The sequence below is a fragment of the Phoca vitulina genome, unplaced genomic scaffold (assembly GCF_004348235.1).
Source record: "Phoca vitulina isolate PV1807 unplaced genomic scaffold, GSC_HSeal_1.0 scaffold27, whole genome shotgun sequence".
Lineage (NCBI taxonomy): Eukaryota > Metazoa > Chordata > Mammalia > Carnivora > Phocidae > Phoca > Phoca vitulina.
This window is the reverse complement of record NW_022589730.1, coordinates 13,746,541-13,769,731: the sequence shown is the minus strand read 5'-3', so window position 1 is coordinate 13,769,731 and position 23,191 is coordinate 13,746,541. Positions and strand designations below refer to the sequence as shown.

The window sequence follows — 23,191 nt, the reverse complement described above, 5'->3', positions numbered from 1 at the left end:
TTTAGGTGGGTTTGGCTGCAGCAAAGTATAAGAGCAGTTCAGTTAATGAAGGCCGTTTGGAAGAGGCTTTTAGAATATCAGAGTTAGTGATTATTATAGTAGCAAATGGGAGCTACTGGTATCCTTCTCCAGTTACTTCTATTTTTCTGTGTAGTGATTTTCTCAGGTAAGAACTCAAGGAAAGTCTTAACTTAGACCACAATAGGAGGAGAGGGTGGTGGAGATGGAGAGGAAGAAACTACTTACCCTCACATTAACTAGTGTGATATATATATAAATATATATATACACATACACACGTTTTGTTTGTACTACCTTTTATGATTTTGGGGGGGGGGGGGGGGGACAGGAAGTATGCTGTAGAGACCACCAAAGGCCTTGAAGAGTGACAGCCTCTTTAGCAGTAGACTTGACTTACGTGCCTGCTCTGCCACTCGCTCTGTGACATTAACCAGGCTATTTAAGTCCCTGAGCCTCAATCTGCAAAATGGGGATAATTTTATTTTGAGGTTGTGATTGAATTAATGAGGTAAGATGTAAAATAGTTTACATACTGTCTTGAGTACGAATTTTCTGTTGAGAATGATGCTCAATGCATTTTTCTTTTCCACTAAGATGTAGCCATCCACATTGTTATATCGGTTGTATTCATGAATGGGCTTTTTTTTTTTTCTTCCTACTTAATGAAAGTCCACATAATGTAGTATTCTCCATATTGTTCTCTGTTACCATACCTCTAAATTGATTGGTATTCAGGAAAGATTGGTAATTGGAAAGGTACTGTTTGAGACATTTATTTGGGGCCGTTATTTTTAATTTTTTTTTAAAGATTTTATTTATTTATTTGACAGAGAAAGATACAGTGAGAGAGGGAACATAAGCAGGGGGAGTGGGAGAGGGAGAAGTAGGCTTCCCGCGGAGCAGGGAGCCCGATGCGGGGCTGGATCCCAGGACCCTGGGTTCATGACCTGAGCCAAAGGCAGATGCTTTAACGACTGAGCCATGCAGGCGCCCCTATTTTTAATTTTTTTGAATTTATTTATTTTAGAGAGAGAGAGCACGGGCACAAACTGGGCGGGGAGGGGGCGTGCAGAGGGAGAGGGAGAGAGAATCTTAAGCAGATTCTGCGCTGAGCATGGAGCCCAACTCTGGCTCCATCCCATGACCCTGAGATCATGACCTGAACCAAAATCAGGAGTTGGGCCCTTGGTCGACTGAGCCAGCCAGGCACCCCTGGGGCATTTATTTTTAATATTTATATTGTAAAGATCTGGTATGCCACAGATAAACCCAAAGGAAGCATTTCTCTGGGTCACAAATTATTAAAATACATATTCTCTCCATAGTGGGTTTGGGGATAGGAATGGGGAACATACATATTATGATTTTGGGTTATCAGTAACTCCTGTGCAGCCATAATCTACTTAAATCTTTATCCAGTTTTCACATTTAGTTAGGAAACTATTCTATAATTTAAAGCTGTTTTGCAGTTTTGTTAGGTTATATAACTTTTTATTACTTCAGAGCACAGCCTGAATAAAGGAACATTTTGTGCTTTTTTTAAGAGAAGCTACTAAATTGGCTAATTTTTAAGCTTATTATTTTTGTCTTTCCTTGAGAAATATTAAGCTAAATTTTTTTTTTTTTTTAAGAGAGAAGCAAAAAAGACATGCATTACCCTTGAAGCAGACTGAGCTTCGACTCTTTTTTTCATTATGGAGGACTGTGGAACAGCACTCCTCTTACTCACAGAGAATGCTTTGTCACAAAGCCTCGCTCACGCAGTCTGTGTAAACAGTCACTCTAGAAGGGAAGTGCCTCATCGCGTGTAGCTGTTACACGTGGCAGGGCTCCTGGGCACTTGGTAGGCCGTTTCCCTTCTGTCCTTCCTATGCTCCAGGGAACCTTTGGCCTTTAATTCCCTTCTAAATGTCTTGGCTCGTTCAAAGTGTTTCATGCTTATTCAAGAAATAACTTACTTGAGGTCAGATTTAGGTTTTAAAAAGGTCGCTTCGGCAAGTTGTTTAGTCTTTACAAGTTCCAGGCTGCTCAGTAAAAAATAGGGATAATGTCACCATTTCTTGTATATAACTGCTGTGAGGATGAACCTGATCATGTGTATGAAAATGCTTGGTAAACGAGAGTAAGATGTATATATCCATTGATCTAGCCATCGTCCAAAGAGGGAATAGCACAGTTGGGTTGCAGTGGATGAACAGAAATGCGAAAGTTGGGAGAGCTGGTAGGGGTTGGGTTACAGAGGGCCTTGACAGACTGGGGAAAGGAGTAGGTTGTCAGCAGGTTGCAGTGAAATTGAAAATTTGTGTGTGTGCGCTGGTGGTGTGTCTTTCTGCAACGTCCACTGTCACTTTATGTGTAATGTGTATGAAAAGCATGAAACATTGATTAAAAAAAAAATCTTCCAGGCTAATCCAGTTCTCTCAGCGGTACCATTATACTTCTAATCACTCTGATTTGCTTGATAACCTTAATCCTCTCTTTCCCTCATCCTTGCTGTCACCATTTTCTTCCGGGACTTTATTCCTAACGGATGCCGCTGTTCGCAGCCTTCCCACCTCTTACCTGTGGGGACCACTGCCAGATACGTCTTCCTAAAGCAGTGTTGAATCGCATCACATATCTTGCCGTGACTGAGGGAGCCTGGCCTCCAGTAAGTCTTTGGTCTTAAAATCCGTCTCCCACTTTCTTCACACATCCCGTCTTCATTCAGAGCTGGCCTATGCCATCATCTCCTGCATGATGTTTGCTGGAATTGTCCCTGTGGCTGTCTTCTCCTAAGATTCTTTGGTGCCTCTGAATTCCAGCAGCATGTGTATTCTGTGCTGTAATTTTGGTACTTCTATGATTTTTTTCCCCCTATTTCTAAGAAAAACTTTACTTTGAAATATTCTTAACTTATAAAATTGACCTTCCTCCTAGATTTTAAGTTCCTCAAAGTCTTAGGCATCGTGTCTCATTTTTATTTTGGTCAGCGTTGCATATATCATAAAAGCTCACTCAAAATTTCTTATGCTTAGCTTTTTAGATACAGCTCTGAGAAATACCAATATGATAAATTGCTTTAAGACAAAGTACATCAGGAAGTGTTTTTTGTGTTTATTAATTATTCTTCCCAAATCAGGCCATTTATAGTCCAAATTAAGCTTTGTGTGTGTGTGTGTGTGTGTGTGTGTGTGTGTACATAAATTGGGGCAAACCTACAGATGATGCTTTGATAGGGTGGAAAAAGTCATCAGTTACAAGCTAGTTTCTTACTTGAGTAATTGTGGTTGTCTGGTGTTGATCTCCAATTTATGATTTGTTTGAGGAGTAGTAGGAGTCAGATACACAGTTGAGATAGTATCTTGCTTAGGATCAGAAAGTTAAAAACTTACTTTGGTCACTGAAGTGAGCCATCTACAGTCTAAGAATGGGGAATTTTTACGTTTCTTGTTAGGAATATCTAAACTGGGATAGTTAAGAAACCTAACTTTCCCCCAGTATATTGTTTTTCGGGAGAGGAGGGTATCAAATGACTGAGATTCACTGGTGGTCCTTGAAGCAACAACAGGGTCATGTGTGTTTGGAGGGTACTTCTTGGGAAAGAGACCATCAAGCTTACGGAGAGATTGCCTGATGAAAAGAGCGGTTTGGGGTGGTTTTGTTTGGGGAAGGTGTGTGTTCTAACAGGTGCCGTTAAACACAAGTCCTAATGCAACGTTTCTCCGCGCTGTCCTATTTACCAACCTATCAATCAGTCACTGTCAAAAATCCTTTTTAAACTCTGTAAGCTTCCGTTTCTGCATGGTTCCAGGAACATTTCCCCACTGGAGCTGAAGGCTGGGGCTCTGCTGCAGGAGCTGGAGGCTGTCGGGCTTCTGAGCCCAGGTCTCGCTTCCTACTGAGGACCCCTTGAGTCCCCTCCCTCTCATCTCCTGTGGGGTGGGGCAGGGAAGGAGAGGGCAGTTGGTAGGTATATATGGGCTGGGGGGGGAAAGCACATTCTCTATAGATCTGCTGCTACTCATGCTCAGGGGTGTGTTCTTTTCACCTCCCCTAAAATGTCTGGTAAAGTGGGGATTTAAAGGTTTGGGGGCTGCTAGCCCAGGAGATGTAGCAATTCCTGGTTTAGCGTCCTAGTTCTAGGGTACGAGAGGGGATCTTTTTCCCTTCTGTAGTAGGAAAGCAGAAGGTTGGTTGGTAAACACAGATGCTGGTTCTAAAGGGGGGGGTGGATCCCAGCTTTGGTTTAGACTGGGAGGCTGTTTCTTGCCCCCCCCCGCCCCGCCTTCCATACCCTTGTAGTTTGTGGTCTAAGACAGTTGATAGTTCTCCCCCGTCCACCTGTCAGCTGCAGATGTCTACTAGAGATTGCACTGTTCCCACTGAAAGCAGAAACATGAAGGGAGTTTTACAAGGAAACCCTTGAGGCCACTGACATTTTTCTGGGATGAAAACTACCACCCTCCTCCCCAGTAGGCTTCCCTATCAGCATTCTTTTGCTAGGTCTTCTCTAATTGCACATCCTACAAGTTCAGTTCTCTGGAAAAGACAATGACATCAACAATTTGAATGGTTTTTATTTTTATTTTTTTTAAAGATTTTATTTACTTATTTAGAGAGAGAGAGAATGAGAGAGAGAGAGCACATGAGAGGGGGGAGGGTCAGAGGGAGAAGCAGACTCCCTGCTGAGCAGGGAGCCCGATGCGGGACTTGATCCCAGGACGCTGGGATCATGACCTGAGCCGAAGGCAGACGCTTAACGACTGAGCCACCCAGGCACCCTGAATGGTTTTTAAAATTTGTAATAAATTCATAGAGCTCCCCAGAACACATAGAAAGTTATGGTGATGTTCCCTCCCCCGCCCCCCGTTCCACCCATCCAGCTGCAGTCCAGCCCTGCTCTGCACAGGCCACCGCTTCTTGCACCCGTGTCACGTTGAGGGGACCTTGTAGAGCCGTGGTCACAGTGGCCACGGCTGGTCTGGGGGCTGTGGTGGTAGAGAGGACACACAGGTTCAGTGAACTGTGGGCCCCCCCCCACATGTGGCTAGGGTGCTTTAAACCCCTGCTTTAAGATGGTCAGTTCTGCCACACTTATCTCATACCTTCTAGCCAAACGGAAGAAGCTACAAGGGAGGTGAGCCCCGATCCCAGCCGGAACGTGCACGATGCTCAGGCCGCCGACTCCAGGTGTCCCTCCTCTGACCTGTTGGCACGGCAGGTGTCGGCAGCGGGGCTCTCGTGCGCTGCTCACCCGGCCCGTTTCTTCTTGCACGTCATTTGCCCTTTTTCAGTTGCTAGAAGGGGATGCCAGGCATTACCTTGGGGTGGGGCATGCTGTTTCATTAGCAGAAATGAGGCAAACGCCTGCCTCTTCTACCACATCCTCTCAAAGAGGCAGCAGGGACCTCTTCAGTTCTCCCCGACACCTTCCCTCTCCTTCCACCAAAATGGATGGAATTTGACATCTCAGTAAATGGTTCTAATAACTAATCATTTTCTCACATTCAAAGCAAGGCTTTCTATGAATCTTGCTTAAATAATAACATGCTTTAGTTGGGACCCTGGTGATTGAAAGAAGAGAATTTAAAACCTACAACTATAACAAGTTATCCCCAGATCTAGTGGCTTAAACCAGCACCGTTTTATTATTATCTCGCAGAGTTCTGTGGGCCAGGGGTTTAGACCGGTAACTAAGAGCAAGGGCAGCTTCTGTCAGCCGCGGGGTTTCTGGAGATGCAGCTGGGCCTGGAGCCCTCTCTCTCCGTCCTCTGTCAGTGTGGTCTCTCTCGTGTGGCATCCTCGGGGCAAGTGCACTAGTACACGGTGGCTCGGGAGGCCCAGGCTGCAGGGCTTCTGGTGACCTGCCCTCAGCAATCCCGAATGTGCCTTTGCTCACATTCTGTGGGTCAGGCAAGTCTCGGAAAGCCGGCCGAGATCCACCGGCTGGGGAGTTAGACCTACCTTTCAGTGGGAGGGCTATCAAAGTATTTTTATCTATATTTGATCTACCACAAAACCTTAATAGGATGTTGTGGTTAGATACTAATGTTAGTATTCAAAGTCTCATTTGATGAGTGTAAAAAAACTCCTGAAGAAGTTAGTAAATTAAGAAAAAAAGCTAAGAAATTCTTAATTTCTTTATTTTTTAAATAGAGAACGTCTTGGTGTTTTTAAATTTAGTCTGCATCAAAGGACTAGAGGAGACATGCAGAACATTGTTAGATGAGCTAAAATAAACTCCATCTACAGCTTGACCTTTGTTAAAGTAAAAGGAGGCCAGTGTGACCTTTGTTCTCCATGGTATGTTAGAAGAGTCTCTTTTGGATTGTCCAGCCACTTGACTATTTCAGACTTTCCCCACATTGGAGAAATCTCAAGTCTATAATTGCGTTGGATTTACATGTATAAAAGTTAAATGTGAGTAATCTCTGGAATGAACGAGCTGTCCAGCCTGCCTGTGTTACGTGACGTGGATTTGCGCTAACCGGAGCTCTTAGAGGAGGCACGCCTTAGGACAGAAAACACTTTACTCCGATGAGTTACAGAAGGGAGGAGAGCACACACATTCTAATGTTTTTTTGTGTTCCTGTGCATAGTTTTTGCAGGCTTAGAATTTTAAAATTTCATTTCTTAATCCAAGCAGAGAAAAATTCTCCACTTTTCACTTGGTCCTGACACTTTCATCTACCTAGTCTTTGTAAAATGCCAATTCTGGCATGACCTCTATAGTGTGTTTTCCTGGGAATCTGAACTTAATAGAGAAAGCGGGTGTAATGCCTCTCTGTAAGATTCCATTAAACCAGTGGTTCTCAGATTTTTATGGCACCCTTCCCCCTACTCAGAGTAAAGGAAGCATATGTGACATGTGGAAGGGGGAGACAGCAGAACGGAGAGCCATTCACTGTTGGGACCAATAAACTTGATTCTGACCTCTGAAGCTCACGAGGCATTAGATTAAATTTTTTTTTAAAGATTTTATTTATTTATTTGTCAGAGAGAGGGAGCGAGAGTGAACAGCACAAGCAGGGGGAGTGGCAGAGGGAGAAGCAGGCTCCCCGCCGAGCAAGGAGCCCGATGTGGGACTCGATCCCAGGACCCTGGGATCATGACCTGAGCTGAAAGCAGACGCTTAACTGACTGAGCCACCCAGGCGTCCCATTAGATTAAATTTTTATTAAACTGATAAAATTATAAATTTTACACATAGTTTCTAAATTTAGTCTAAATGATTTTGTGTTCTTTTGTGCCAGGTATTTCACTTAGCACGATGTCCTCAGGACTAATCCATGTTGTAATATGTATTCAAGTTTTATTCCTTTTGTAGGCTGAATAATACTCAGTTGTGTATATATGCCACATCTTGTTTATCTGTTCACCCAACAGTGGACATTTGAGCTTCCACCTTTTGGCTATTGGGAGTGACGCTGCTGTGAAAAAATTATTTGTTCAAGTCCCTCCTTTTGCTCAAGTCCCTAGCTTCTCCACCTAGGAGTGGAATTGCGGGACCACGTGGTAACTCTGTTTAAGTATTTGAGGAACTGGTTCGCTGTCTTCCGCAGTGGCTGCGCTATTTTCCTTCCTATCGGGTAATGCACAAGGGTTCTGGTTTCTCCACATCCTCACCTACCTGTGCTCTGTGTTTTTGGAGAATAGCCATCTTAATGGGTGCGAGGCTGTATCTCATTGTGATTTTGATTGGCATTTCCCTGATGAAAACTATTTGTGGTTTTTTTTTTGCGTATTTTGCATTTGTATTCAAAGGTGTTATTTTTAATTTATGAATCATGAATGAGCAGTGTAGAAAAATACTCTATAAAAATGGTTGACATATTCAGCTAAACTTCTTCCAGTTAACACAAGTATTTGAGAGGATTACAGTGCTTTATTTGTATTGATTTTTGAAATACTTAGAGCAATGTTAGGCCAATGCTGTTTTATGACTTTGTGGTAAATGATCATAAGGTCTGGATTAGGATACAGGTAAATTTGTTGCTGCTAGAAGAATTCTCATGGTCTACCTTTTTAAAATCATTAATATTGAAAATTGGTGAATGCCATCATGCTAAATGTTTTGGAAGTTGGATGTTGTTGAAGAGATCTGTGCTGTCCTTCTCATTAAGTGGTTCTGTGTAGACAGATGCTTATTTCCTTGGGTTTCTACAGGAAGACAAGCTATATATAAGGCTGAAGCTTAGCTCCCAGGAGTCTCTGATGTGATGCTTTGTTCCCAGAAATGGAGCTGTCAACGCGCAGCCCAAACCTATTGTCAGGCCAGCATGCATGATTGGACAGCAGAACAAAATATTTTAAATTAGGATTCTTGGAAAGTGTTGGGTTTTCTGTTTGTTTCATTTCTAAATTGACACACACAATTTTAAAAAATTAATGTATATTATTTATTGCACATTTGTCAAATTGTAATTGTTGAAACTGGGGTGGTTTGTTCTGAGTAGTATTTTGAGATTCTGAACATGAAGGAGTAAGATGTGTGTTGTGATAAACAGCAGTTCTAAGGCTGTTTTATTTTTTTGGCTTAATCAGTGTGTTGGAACAGTATATGCACGGCACTGCTTCAGTTCTAGAGAGCTGTGTGTGAGATAAGCAGGCCCTTCCTGACTCCAGGCAGCAGTTCTCCTAGGAGTAAAACTTCTTCCAGTTTACTGAGGATAGTGATTGGCTGAGCAAACTCAGATTTAGAGCACCCAGTTGCTATTAGGTGGTTTAACATGACTAATGGTAAACCCGCTGTCCATACTCATTCTTGTTCAGAAAGATTTGGCAGATATTGATGATAACCTTTTGTAAAACTTTTTCCTACCAAAGCATCTTGTCAGACCATCACTACAATCAAGTAGTGAATAAAAATTACAGTAATTAATGTAAAAAATAAAATTCCCATATATATGGGGGGTTAGCTATCCTCTTTTATCTGTGTTCCTTTGATTCTGGTTCACTTTGGTTCAAATTGACATCACTGGGAATTCTGAGTAATAATGTGCTGCATGTCCCAAGAACACTGGGACAGTAAATAATTGATAGAATATTACTGTGAAGTGAAGATAAATATTGATATCAATAAATATTGATTCCTTTTCCTTACTGGTGAATGCCAGTTTGTGCCTTTCTGCCCTTAACGTGTAATCACCTATTTGATCTCTAAAAATTGCTGTTAAAATGGTCGCTGTTAAAAGTATAAGATTTTAATCTGGTTTATTTCTGTGGAGTTGACTCTTCTTAGTCTGTGGAGTAGATTAACATGTGCCCCTCTTTCTCATCTAGAATGATTCTGCTCATGGTGATTACACGCAAAGTAATGAGGCCAGTTTACTAGAACAAGCCCCAATACCTCATGATGGACTTCCTGTGGCACCTCATAGAACCCAGCGAGAAGGTATGTTTGTTTTTTGTAAACTTACAGGAGAAGGTTGCAGAGTGCTATTTACCTTGGTTAACTCTAATTCTTCTCTTTTTTGGAGTAGAGAAATCCTACAGGTCCTAGGTTTGGCTCAGGCACCAGTCCCCCACTTTTTGGAGTCTTCATCTGGGCTCCTGCTTTGCAACACTTGGCCCGTCCTGGCTTGTGCTTACTTGGTTCTGCCTTGCGGTTGGTTGTCTTAAATCTAGTTGGATACTGTCAGAGGGCAAAAACCTTAACATTTTCCCAAAGTATTTGGTGTAGAGTGCTTTATCTGGAGAATGTGCTCAGCATTTCCTGAAAAAAGAAATTTTACGGAAGTTCACTGTAAGAAAGCGAAGATATTTCTTACAAGCCCATGCTTCCTGCAGTAATACAGATTTCAAGAGGGCTGGGATGGGGGAATTGAAAGGACATTTTCATCTGAAAAGAAAGGAGTTCAAATATTCACTTCTCTTTATATTCGGGGAGTCCATTAACCTGAGGGAAAAATTGAAATGGAAAACGTAGATGCCACCTGGGTAAAGTGTGGGCAGTAAGCATCACACTCGGTTATGGCAGCTTTGAATCAACATCATTTTGCCTCCTTTCAGTCCCAACAATAGTCCTTTCTGTGTAATACATTTTTCCTCACAGAGGAAAAATAGGTATGCATGTTTAATGTTTTAAATAAAGTCTACATAATTACCTATTCCATCCTATTCAATGAAACTACTTGAGTCATAGCCTCCTTCAACCACACCCACTACACATGCGAGTGACCTGAAGCAGAGTTTGCTTTTACAATGAAGGTCCTTTTTTTTTCCTTTTTAATAAAAAATTATTTTAGAAAAACAAAAAACTACATCAAAATGCTAACACCCGCAAGATGGTACTATAGATGATTTTTTTCATGTTCTTTATTATTAAACAAATGCATGTGATCTCTGCTGCTTAGTTTTAATTTATGAGGGCTGCAGCGTCTCCCTTACCCCGGCCATCCCTCACCGTATTCTTTTGTCTTGCTCATCTTGATTCTGAGAGATCATGGCAGGTAGAAGACACAGCCATATTCCCTTACCGCAGAATGCCCTAGTGGTCCCCTGCCCTTAGCCCACTGATTCGCAGAAGTAGAGCTGCTTTGTATTTTCTGAACATAGATTAGGTCAGATGGTTTTGATTAAATAGCATCATCCTTTATCATAATTTTAATAGAAAAGGTTTTGAAGACGGCAGACCCTCCCTGCCCCGCTTTGACCTTGGTTGGACTGCAGCAGTTTTGAGGAGTTCAGGCTTTCAGCCTGGCTTTGGAGATTTTCTTTTGTTTCCGTCCTCAGCATTTCTCACCCGTTGAGGGGACATGATCCTAGAAGCGGGCCACCAGACACCATATATTTGGAAAGTTGGCACAAAATACTGGTAGCGGTATCTCCTTAGTCTGTTAGGAATGTCTGCTTTCCAGCAAATTTCTGTATCTTACGTTTCCTGCTTTCTCATTGCTCACCATCCGTGATCTAGAACAATCTTAATTCCCTGTCTACTTCTATTACTTTGTGTATTCTCCTTCATCTATTTTAACTTCTTTCTCTCCAAGTAAATCCTTTCCTTTTCTTCACCATCTCCCATCCCCTGAATTTAACAGTGACCCGAGCCTGTGGAGTCCCTCTCCTGACTCCCCTGTGACCTTTGTCATGTTCATGACTACCAGTCTCATTATTGCTTACATGCTGTTTCTTCTGTTTGAGCAACAGTTTCTCTTGCCCTTTTTTTTTTTTTCTCAAGTCTCTATATTATGGTTAGTAGACTGGCTCTTTTCAATTTGTAAAGATACTTACTTCCTGAAAGATGATATTTTTATTGAAGGATGTGTTAAATGAGTAGTTCAGGAGTTTGTACATTTGTTTACTTCATTAACAAGCTGACATCTTACCTGGTTCAGTTCAGAATTACTCATGTAACTTATGACCACTGTTTTATCTGTGTAATAGATTTGTGAAAATTTTTGTCATAGTGAACCTTCATAGTAAAGTTCATTCATAACGTTAAGTTTGTAATACCATTATATGATATTAAGGGTCGTGTTGAGAACAACAATTTATAAATTCCCAATTGGAAAGAAATTTTTATCAGTTTTATATACTTTTGAAAGTTTTTTTTTTTCAGTTTAAACAAAAACTAGATATTTTCTAGTTTACACCTACTATGCATAAAAACTTGAATAAAGTGCTGTATGTGGTAATTGGAATAACAGCAGTTTTGAAGATGATCCTCTAGAAAAATAATCTTTACTGTAGGTGTATTTTATTTATTTATTGGTGCTTAACAGGATGTTTGGAACTACTGAGGTACTCGGCATGCTGAATGGATATAGAAAAAAATTCACGGATGGACGGCACATTGCTATGCTTCTACACTTTTCGGTTTTATTTCATGATTTAAGACCAGTAGTAAAGATGAAGCTAAATAGCTTAATCGTTTTGCATTTGTCAGATTGGGTCACTGAAACCTGCATCTAGTCTCTGTAGAACAAGTCTACGTGTTTTCTTTCTTTCAGCCGTGCACATTGAGAAGATAATGTTGAAAGGAGTCCAGAGAAAAAGGGCTGACAAATACTGGGAGTACACCTTCAAAGTAAGCCCCTCTGCCCCCAACAGATGTCTCATGTACCGTGGTAAATGACTTTTTGGGAAAAATGAAAATTGATCTTTGGAAAAACTTACAGCAGGTTTGCTAATTTAAGAAAAAGCTGTACGTAGACATACGTTTGTCCTAATTAAGGGACTGTCCTGTTTTCAGTATGTGCTGCATGGTTTGCCAAGGTTTTAACTGTATCACGTTAAAGTTACTCTGACGATTTTATAAAAAAAAAAAAAAGTAAGAGCCTTCGATTTGAGGTGTAAGATGTATCTTTTAAAGTAAAAGTAAACGTTTTCACTAGTATTTTTTTAAATCAAGATCACGGGCGTTGTCTTTTCCTGGCATGGTTTCCCTGATATCTTTCTCCTCCTCTTCTTTGTCCACGAAGGCTATTGGCCTTTGTTCCTTTGTCTTCCTCTCTCTGATTGCTTTCCTGTCACTCTGTCCTCAGACAGCTGTCTAAACTAACCGTAGAGTCCAGCTTTGTCATTCCCCATGTCTCCTTTTTGCCTGTTGACTGTCATGCGGATTCCTTGTCCATGTCTTCCTTACTCCTCCCTGCTTGGGCTTCACTGTCTAGCCCTTTCTCCTAAGGTTGGACTGAGCGCCTTGAAGCCAAACGGACCGACGCCACGTTTCTGTGCTCCCTCACTTCAGTTCTTCCCCGAAGGTATTGCTTGCCAAACTTCAGCTCTACCTTTCTCATGAAGTCATTACTGATCCTCCAGCAGAATATGTTTCCATTCATTCATGGTATCCTCCCATCACCAGTTTCACAGAGTCTTCTATTTAGGTGACATGTTTTTCCTCTCCAGTAGGTTATTAGCTCATGGAGAGCAGGACTCTTCATCCTCTGTCATCCCCCCATATCCAACTTGCTTAGTACATTGGTTGAATGAATTTCAGAACTCTGGCTTCTGCTCTGTGGGGGAAGTAGCCTCAGTTTGCAAATTTTAAGTCCTTATCTCCACATATTTCACTGAACATTTTGATAACCCATGGCACAAGCCACTGTGCTCTCTTCATGCAGTTACATGAGTTCTCCTTTTGTTGCTGGAGCTCTTAGCTTGTTCCTTCCTCCAAGCTTTTGTCATCCCCAGCTCTGGAACAGTCTTCCCCAGGCCATGGCACAGCCCACATCCCTTCAACTCCTAGGCTGGCTCAGGTGCTCCCTCCTGTGAGGTCTTTCTCGGCACCCTTCTGATGTGCTATCCTGCTCCCGCACCACGCCCTGTTCATTTTCTCTGGAGCCCGGATCCCCGAGGGGAATTCTTAACTATTCATTTGTGGTCATCTCTCTCATGCACCAGACCCTGAACCTCAGCCAGCAGAGACTTTGGCTGTCTTGTCCACTCCTGTGTCCCTTTCACTGAGAACAGTGTCTGACCCAAGTTAGCTGCTCAGCGAACATTCGAGTAATTAAAAATCATTTAAAAGATGTGCCAGTTAATAAGGATATTTGCTTCGAGGATTGGTAGATACAATTTCATATCGATTTTGAACTATCTGATGAATAACGGTATGACTAGCTGATAAGACTTAGGTATTTGCCTAGTGCAAGTTTTACTTGGCTCAAATAATTGTAAAGTAGAGATTATTAGCTGGCCGCCATCAAGTCCACTGAATTAAAAGCGTCCAAGAGGTAAAGTGGCATAACAGATTTCAGTCTGGCTCTTCTGCTTACTTAGGGTCAGATCTAAGTAAGTTACTCTTAGAGTTTTAGTTTCTCCATCTGAAAATGGAGGTCATCATACCTGCCCCATCTACCATAATAGAATTTTAAAGAATTGAGATAAAGATGAAATCTCTTCATAAGCCATAAATCCCATAAAAATACAATGTAGTACTATCAAAGAGGGGCAGTAAACTCTAGTTATTTCTCTGAAGAATTTATATTTAATAAGTTCCAGGAGATAGAATTTTTATGTTTCTTGGTATATAGATCTATACCGTCAAAAGTGTCATTTTAGAGTCCTGCAACTTTTCCTTTTTGAAAAATTACAAAAATGTAGTCTTATTTTAAAAGACGACTTTTTAACAAAACCATGCAATTTGAAAGGAGTTATTAAAAAGTTTTTTGAGTAGACTATGTCAATGTACCGTTAATTTTAACGATTTTGAAGAAATTACGACAATGCCAGGTTAACTTTATATTTCTAATTGTTAATCTTAATAAAATTTAAGTAAGGCCCTTTGTTTTACACATGGCTTTTTTTCAGCCGGTTTCTGCCTAAGAAATAACCATACAATATGTGTGTTTTTTTTAAATCAGGTAAACTGGTCTGATCTTTCAGTCACAACAGTAACAAAAACCCACCAAGAACTACAGGAATTTCTACTGAAGGTAAAAGTATAGATTTTGTTGTTAAAATGATTTTTACGTAATATATAGAATCCAGAAACCTCAATATCAAAACAGACACCAGGAAGATGTAACCACATATGTAGAGGTTGACTTAGAACTCTCCATGAACATTACCTGTCGAACTTTTCTTATGTGACCAATATAAGGAAATGAAGGGTTTTCCACATGAAAAAAAAAAAATGGAACCTTATTCCTAGTTCCTTGCCGAGGTATATATTAATGGTGGCTGTTTGCAAGGGTACTTCCTGTGAAAGGGTGCGTCTGCACGATGAGAGGAGGCTTGTTAGCCTTGTTGTGTTCTTAGACCTAACAGCTCTTCAGCTCCCTCTGTGGACTTCCTTAAATCCATGTCCATTGGTTCCTTCTTCGAGTTCCGGCTTCCCCCTCCTCTCCCCCCAGTGATAGACTCTCCAGAGTATTGAGAATAAGGGATAATGGGAACGTCTTACACAGACTTGCAGAAGTAAAAGGTATCTTAGATCAATTTGGTCAAACTCTTGCCTGTTTCTTTTACACTAATTCTATTTTATTGAAGCGTGTATGGGTAGAGCTAAATATTAAAAGAAGGAAATGGGTTTAAATGGTTAACCAGTACCTTACTATTTCTCAATAAGCAAATATATTTTAAAATGTATTGCTAATAAGGAGATAGAAAGTCCAGAAGCAGGAAACATTCCCATCCATTACTAACTTTTGGATGAAGATGTGATGTAGTTACTGAACCTATAACATCAGAAATTTTCAGGACCATGCTAGTTTCTAAGTTGTGTGCTTGTCACCATAAATATATTCTTTCAGATCATGTGGGTCTCCATTCTGAAAGCTAAAAGACACTCTTTGTTGCCAGCTTGCAGAGCTTTTAGCAGCATGGTAGGTGCTGGCTCTAAGGAGGACATAGTGTGATGTGTTATCACAGTGTTAGTCCGCTAACAGGGATAACTAATACCCAGGGACAACTTGAATATTTTCCTGCAGCTTATTTTAACCGAGCCACCCAGGTGCCCATCCTGCAGCTTATTTTAAACTGGGCCCTCCTGGTTAAGGCTGGAGAGCTCCTTCTGCCACTTCAAGATGGTGACCTAACTGCATGTAGAGATGGGGGGGTCGTTAATTTCCAGTTGCCAAAGGTCCTACGCATATGACCTGTCGGCAGTCGGCAGCATGGTGAGGAAGGAGAGAGTGGTGGAAGGACTGGGTGCATGAGCACTGTCCTCCAGAGAAGAGGGCTGTTAGCTCCCCGGAGAAACTAGCTCCTGGCTAACAGTCTGCCTGTTGAAGAAACTAGGAAGGGCTGTCCCGCACCACCGCCAGCCCTGCACTTTTAAAATCTCTTCTATTTATAGCTGACTTCTCTGTCTCAAGAGAATAAATTCATCAAAGTTTAAGGGCAAGTAGTCATGAACGGGTGTCCTACAGGTCAGAGAGCAACATGCTTCGTTTCTTTTTCTTGCCTTACCCTTTCCGCGATGGGGTTCTAATGCTGGAGGGTAGGTTGCAGGGAGATAGAGCTGAGGCTGAAAGATCTTGCGGTACGGCATCAGTACGGTGGGGTCCGGTGCTGCTACGTGGCAAGGCCAGTTCCCTGATGCATTAGGGTGGGGGTGCTGCCAGCAGCCTGTCCCATGTGCTGCCGGGAGACTTCAACAGGAGAGCACATGGCTGACCTCCAGCCTCGGGCCTGGCACCAGGCGGTCTCTCCTGTCGGGTTTCCCTAAGCTTCAGTTGGTTTTTCGTCTTGACAGATTTCTTTTTTTTTTTTTTTGCAATCGTACAATTTTTCTGAAAGCTTAAGTGCTTTAAAAAAATACCGCCCCCTATAATTAAGTCACTCTTCAGAATCATGGTAGTTAATGATCCCCCTAGTTAGTCAACTTTTGAATATAGAATTTTCCTAAAGTGGGACAGATGCCTTATCAAGTTATATGAAATAATTGGCAACATTGTATGCTTCCAGAAAGTACTTGCCTATTCTAAAACATCCTTTCAAGTTTACCATATATCTTTTCTCCTTTTTACCTCCCTTCTAAAATCATCTACAAAAGTTAAGAGCAAAAGTGTCCTTTTGACAGCCTGTACATACTACCAGCCTTTAACTTTTGTAGATGCTGTTTAACTGCACTTTTACTGTTTGCTGTAATGTGGAAGAGTGAGTTTGAGGTCAGTGCATTCAAATCCTTTTTTCCTGTGTGAATGGCAGCTTCCATCCTCGCATCCAGGCCCCTTTCCCCTGCTACTGCTGCTTAGAAGCTGCATCTGACACCTGTTTCTCACCGCGAGACTGGAAGCTCCACGGAGGCAGGGTTTTTGTTTCTTCTCTCACTGCTGTATCCCTAGTGCCTAACGCAGTAGCTTGGACAGGGTTGGGTTTTGAATATTTGTTGATTGAAGGAATGAGGGATGACTGAGGAGAGTTAGAAAAACTAAATTGTAATGATGCTTCTCCCCTAGGCCTCAGTGTTTTAATTTTTTCTTTTTAAGATTTTATTTGAGAGAGAGAGAGACAGAGATAGTGACAGATAGCAAGAGAGAGCATGAGCAGGGAGGAGAAGGAGAAGCAGACTCCCCGCTGAGCAGGGAGCCCCATGCGGGGCTCCATCCCAGGACCCCCGGATCATGACCTGAACTGAAGGCAGACGTTTAACTGACTGAGCCACCCAGGCGCCCCAGGCCTCAAAGTTTTTAAAGAGAAGCTTGTACTAGCGAGGAGAAATGCCTCCCAGCGCTCTGGGCTGGTGCGGGGCTGAGCTGGGGCCTGGAGGTGGGGGGCTGGGTCCTGGAACGAAGACCAAGAGGTGAGGAAATTCAGAAGTGACTAGAATAGAAGAGACATGATTTAAAGCTGTATTTTTAGCAAATGTGCCTTCCTCTAGGGCTGGAAATAGTCCTTGGAAATTGAAGATAAAAACCACTTGAAAATAAAGCATTTTGCAAATACTGATGACTGCACATCCGCACTCTGCCCAGTCACGTGAACAGTCACTGACTGGGTGACAGTGTACGTGCTCATGCCTTCCGGTGCTTAGAAGAGCCATCAGTGATTCCGTAGTGGAAACAGACTTCTCCATTGAAGCTGGTTTTCTTTGGCTGTGTGCAGATGTTCAGGAAATACCTTGTGTAAAATGGGTAATATGAAATATGCCTAGTGTCCTTAATCTGTATTAAAATAATAAATATTGAAATAGTCATTTCTTTGTTTGGGAAATATGTAGATTCAGGAGCTGTTTCTTCCTGTTAGTGATCAGAGGACATGCTCTCCACAGCAGGCGCGTGGAGTGCGAGCAGGGCCTTCAGCCTTACCAGGTTATAAAAGAACCAGGAAGAACTTCATTCTGACAAACCATCTTGATTCCATAGTCTCACTGCCTGAAATTAGTAATACTTTATGCTGTCTTTGTTAAATTTTCCGTTTCTGAATCGTTGACTCAAAATGCGTATTTGTTAAAAGCATACTTGCTTTGGATTCTCCGGTTAGAGATCGGTATGTAAACTGACAGTTTGTGTAGATTGTTCTATTCCTGCAGCTCCTTAGATACTGTGTTAATGGTTCTACTCTTAATTTTAGTGAAAGTGCCAGTAATTCAGGAGTTCATTGCAAAGACTAGTTATCAGAAGTCAAATTTAAAACTTCGAATGCTTGAAAGACCTGGGAAGTTAATTTTATAAATGATTGATTTATTAGGAATTTTTTTTTTTTAAGATTTTATTTATTTGACAGAGAGAGACACAGCGCGAGAGGGAACACAGCAGGGGGAGTGGGAGAGGGAGAAGCAGGTTTCTTGCTGAGCAGGGAGCCCGATGCGGGGCTCGATCCCAGGACCCTGGGATCATGACCTGAGCCGAAGGCAGACGCTTAACGACTGAGCCACCCAGGCACCCCTGATTTATTAGGAATTTTAAAAAGTAAGCTTAGTTAATAAACAAAATGACTTAAAATTTTGTTTTTAAAGAAAACCTTTCTTGGCCAAGTGATTTTTTTTTTTTTTTTGGTGGTTTCTGGTACATCGCTCTGAGGGCACCACCATCATGTGGAGGGAAAGGTTATTCACCCTTCAATTAGTGCTTTTTATGTGAGCAAGACTGAGAGTTTTCACCCCATCTTTCACCCCCAGTTCTTTATTTGGTGCGTCGCACTGGTAGTCTGACATCGCCTGAGATTCAGCTGTGAAACGAGGCACAAAGGTGATGACTCTAAAGGGAGGGATAACACTTCTCAGAATACTACTTGAGGATTAAAATAATCATAGCTACGCTATGCAAAACGTTATTCCATTTAGCTTCGGTGTGGATGTGACTTGCATGTGGCATGTGGCATGTGGCAAGTAGAACGGGAGTGGTGTGCAGGCGTGTCCCAGAAGCGTGCTGGACGCCGCTGGTCGTTCTGCACCGTCACAGAGCCCTGAGGTGTGCCCAGAAGGCAGAAGACTGTCCTAGTAGAAAAATCGATGCTGCTTCCATACGGGGCCTGTGTCATGAAGATTTAGAGAAGGAACTGCTTTGGGATGATGACTGAGCAAGAGACATTTATCTTCCTTTTATGCCTCTGGTTTGTAACCTCCTTAGCAGTAAGTGAAAAACTTAACATTGGCCTTGCTGTTTTCCTTTTCTAGCTCCCAAAGGAAGTGTCTTCAGAGACTTTTGACAAGACCATCTTAAGAGCCCTGAATCAGGGTTCATTGAAAAGGGAAGAACGGCGACATCCTGACCTAGAGCCCATCCTAAGGTAACAATTCAATGACACTGTCACAGCGGTGTCACAGACAAGATCATGGGCAGCGGAGGACTTAGAGTGGAGTTCAAGGGAGATCACAGAGATATTTTTCTGTGGAGTACTTTTTTTTTATCCATATGTTATTTGGGTCTAGGCTCACACTAGGAAACCTCAAACTAATTACTTTGATCATTGGACTCTTTGGCTCTCTGATATCATAAATAATTGCTTCTAAACTAGGCCAACATTCAGTGAACCTCCTGTTTTCTCCATAAAATATTTATTGAAAGAGTTCCTGGTTCAAGAGCTCAACTTTAGAGATGTTTTCTGTTTTAAGTTGTCAAGTAAGAAGATGAGGCTAATGGGTTGGAAAGTAAAAGGAAATGAATGCTGCTGAAGACCTGCTCTTCTCTAGGTGGTGAAGTTACAGTGGTGACTGCTTGGGCATGGTGGGTCAGCTCCCAGAGCGTGCTGCCCGTGGAGCGAGGAAGAGATGAAGATATGGGCAAGTGGAGTAAGGGTGGCCCAGGGGCCCTGTGTGGGCAGGGTGGGTGTGGATGTGGGTAAATAGACTCATTTCATGATGGGAAGTTGAGGGATCTCTTGCCTAATGGTTTATATTTTTTCCTAAAGTAAGAGTTTGCTTAACAGTGGCTACACTGAGCGTGGGGGACCAAATGTTTGAGAGCAGAAAGGACTTACAGTGGTTGTGTGGGGATGTGCAGAACAGCCTGGCCAGGGTGTGGAGTCCATTTGAGATTGAATATCAGTAAATGATAGTGATAACGGTCTGTCCTGCTGTGTGGATTTTTTTAAAAAAATCTTTCCAGCAGGGCGCCTGGGTGGCTCAGTTGGTTAGACGACTGCCTTCGGCTCAGGTCATGATCCTGGAGTCCCTGGATCGAGTCCCGCATCGGGCTCCCTGCTCGGTGGGGAGTCTGCTTCTCCCTCTGACCCTCCCCCCTTTCATGTGCTCTCTCTCTCATTCTCTCTCTCTCAAATAAAAAAAATAAAAAAAAATGTTTAAAAAAAAAAAATCTTTCCAGCATTTCAGGTTCAAGTGTTAGGAAAGCAGATTTTTGGATAAGGACTTTCTTGGATGTGATGAAAGGACACTGGGGCAAAGGAATTTAGGGAAGAGCGTGCAGTGTTTAAAAACGGACAGATTCCCAGAGTGAGGCTAGGTGAGTCTGACGGGAGCGTGAACCGCAGTTGAAGAATTAGGCGTCATGGGAGTAAGCAAGTCATGAAGCAGATCAGAGTGTGAAATGTCTGGATTAGGGAGTTCGGAGGTGGAGCCGTTCGTTGTGATTGTCAGAAGTTTGGGGTATGGTTTCGGTAATTGTTTAATTGTTCCACTCACCCCTCTGTGAGGGCTTTCCTTTAGGAGAGAGAAATTAAGGTGGTAATGGCCAAGGAGACAAGTGCTGTTTTACTGGAAACGTGCAGTTATTAATAAGTAAACTCAGGAAGAGCAGTGTTGGAACATTGATGCCCTAGAGTACCCAGGCTTGAGTGGGACTTCCTGTCTGCCCTCCCAACCTGAGCTGGCCCCATTTGTGGAGTAGCCTTGCTGAGGCAGAGAGCGGGCAGAGAAGGGTGTCAGTTGGCGGCGTGGTCCCCCCCCCTCAGCCGGGGGGGGGAGCCAGCGTTCTCAGGATGGGGTGGGGCTGGGAAGATGGGGTAAATGTTTGCTCCTCGATGGAGAGAAGCAGAAATCTGGGAAGGAGGGTGTGTTCATTAAGTGACAAGATCCAGGATAGAGCAGAGATGGAGGAAATCACTGGGGAAAAGGCAGCCAAGCAAAGATCCCAGTGTTGGCTGGTCACCCGTGTGGAGTTCGAAGTCCCCTGAAGACCAGGAGTGGAGCAGACAGTGAGGCAGGGGCCAAACTGAGTACGAATGTGGAAGCGTGACCCGGTGGCAGGTGTGTGACTAAAACCAGAGGGCGGAGTGCCTGGAAGGCAGCTTCACGGGAGTGCCCCCACCCTCGCGGCCCTCCACCCGAACAGGCTCGCAGGGTTTTAGTCCAAGTAAGGGGGTGCAGATCTGTTCATTGCAGAGCCTGGCTGTTTGGGGCCTCTCAGAGCGCCCAGCGGGAGGGTTCAGAGACAGTGGTCACCGAGTATTCCAGGGATGAGACTGGTGAGGTTGGGTGATGATGGTGAGGGAGAGTTGGTTGAATGCCTGGGTCCCCTGTGCTACTCAGAAGTCAGTGGGCTTATGCATCCTTGGGGATCTTGTTAAGGTGCAGGTTCTTACTCCATAGCACTGGAGTGGACACAGTCCTGCGATTCAGTAGGCTGTAGGAGATGCTCATGGTCCATGGAGCACACGTTGAGTAGCAGGCCTTAGAGGGGGGTGAGCACTGAGACCGCTGCCTCTGGAGTGGCTCAGGAGGGAGCTTCTAGCTGTGATCCTGGGGGGTGGAAGGGTGTCTGGAGCATGAACCTGGTGGTCGGCACTGGAGGACATAGTGAGGATGCCAGCCAGCAGCCTCTGGGGTGTGGTGAGCGGCAGAGTGTGCGTCTTGAGGCCATCTCCAGGAGGAAGTCAGTGTGTGCTCTCACCCTGTCCGCGCTGGCTTCAGGGCGTGCTTTGTTCCCAGCCGGGTGATGCTGGCTACAGGCCTCCGATTCCAGCCAAGGTCTTTACCTTGCCTGAGGTCGTGTGGCTGACCGGTAGTGGACTCAAAGGTCTATTGCATACTGCTCCAATTAGAGGGATAAAATATAATAAAATCTTATTCAGTATGTTTGTATACAAAGTGCTCCATGTAAGAGTTGCTCAATTTATTTAGGTAGTTTGGGGCTTTCTTGATAAATCTGACAGATGTTCAATATAGAACATTTGGGAAATACGGAAAAGTAATGAAAAGATGACAGTTACTCAAAGAACTATTTTTGACATTTTAATTTTTCCTTTCAGTTTTTTGTTTTGCCTGTAATATTAGATAGGCAGTTTTATATTCTATTTTCCTTCTCAAATTATAGGCATTTTATATTTAATTCTTCAAGATCATTTTGAATGGCTACAGAATATATCCCATCTGGCTGTGTAATCCTTTCACTCTGTTTTTGGGAAGAAAGACAATTTTCTGGGCTTCCCCCCACCCCCCAAAAAATACAGCTTTGACCATTTTTGTACCTAAAAAATTTTCCAGATTTATGAGTTACTACTGAAGAGAGATTCTTTGAAATTGATTTACTGATTTATGATCCTCTTTTTGTATCCCTGATAATACATATATTATTATTTTTCTTATGGAAAAGTTATGTAAATAGTATATACTATTAGTGTTTGAATTTACTTGTTTATTGGCTAGCTTTGAGTATCATTTAAAAAACTATATCCTTATTTGATAGGAGAATAATTATCTCACTGGCTTAATGCTCATTTCCTTTGTTCATGAAATTCAGTATCTTTCTGTAAGTTTAGCCATTTGTATATTTTGTAAGATCATCAGTTCTTTACCAGTGTATCCTTATGGGTTTTAGTGTTTTTAGATTTTTAACAACTTACCTTTAGTAATATAATATTTCTCAGTGATGATTTTTTAGATGAAGATTAAAATGCTATGTTAGGTCTATATGTCTTTGTTTCTGTGTTTCGGTTTATCTCTTCATGAATACAAAGTCATTCCCAGATTGTTTGTTAAATGTTAGGTACATCTCTGTAGCCATATGGGGGAAAAGTTAGGCTAGAACCGTATGTCATTCCTTACATCAAAATTAACTCTAGATGGCTCAGAGATTTAAATGTAAGAAAGAAAACATGAAATTTATAGTATATGTATGAAAGATTTTTCAGAGTATCACAGAATACCTAGAAACCATTAAAAGTGGAAATTCAAATACTCAGAAATCAAATTTCTGCCTGATGTAAAGAAGAAAATATAAGCAAAGAGAAGACAAACCTCAAATTCAAGAAAAAATACTTGCAATAATTTCTCTCGTTAAAAAAAACCTCCTAAAAGTCAGTAAGTAATAAAAACGAATAGTCCAAAGTAGGGAGAAAAATGGGAGCATATATGAACAAATAGCACAGAGAAACTGAATTTCAGGTGTCATTTTAACATATG

General features: G+C 42.3%; 1 protein-coding gene across 3 annotated transcripts in view; it reads left to right on the top strand.

The window, feature by feature from the left end:
- The window catches only part of ZCCHC2 (zinc finger CCHC-type containing 2), a 64,430-nt gene that overhangs the window by 5,454 nt on the left and 35,785 nt on the right, over positions 1-23,191 (top strand). For all 3 annotated transcript variants that reach the window (XR_004301597.1, XR_004301596.1, XM_032422619.1), the window contains exons 2-5: positions 9,286-9,397; positions 11,955-12,031; positions 14,310-14,381; positions 19,010-19,122. Coding sequence is in view for 1 of the 3 variants with exons in the window: in XM_032422619.1 (XP_032278510.1) it covers positions 9,286-9,397; positions 11,955-12,031; positions 14,310-14,381; positions 19,010-19,122 (374 nt within the window). In the remaining 2 variants the exon portion in view is untranslated. The remainder of the gene's footprint in view (positions 1-9,285; positions 9,398-11,954; positions 12,032-14,309; positions 14,382-19,009; positions 19,123-23,191) is intronic.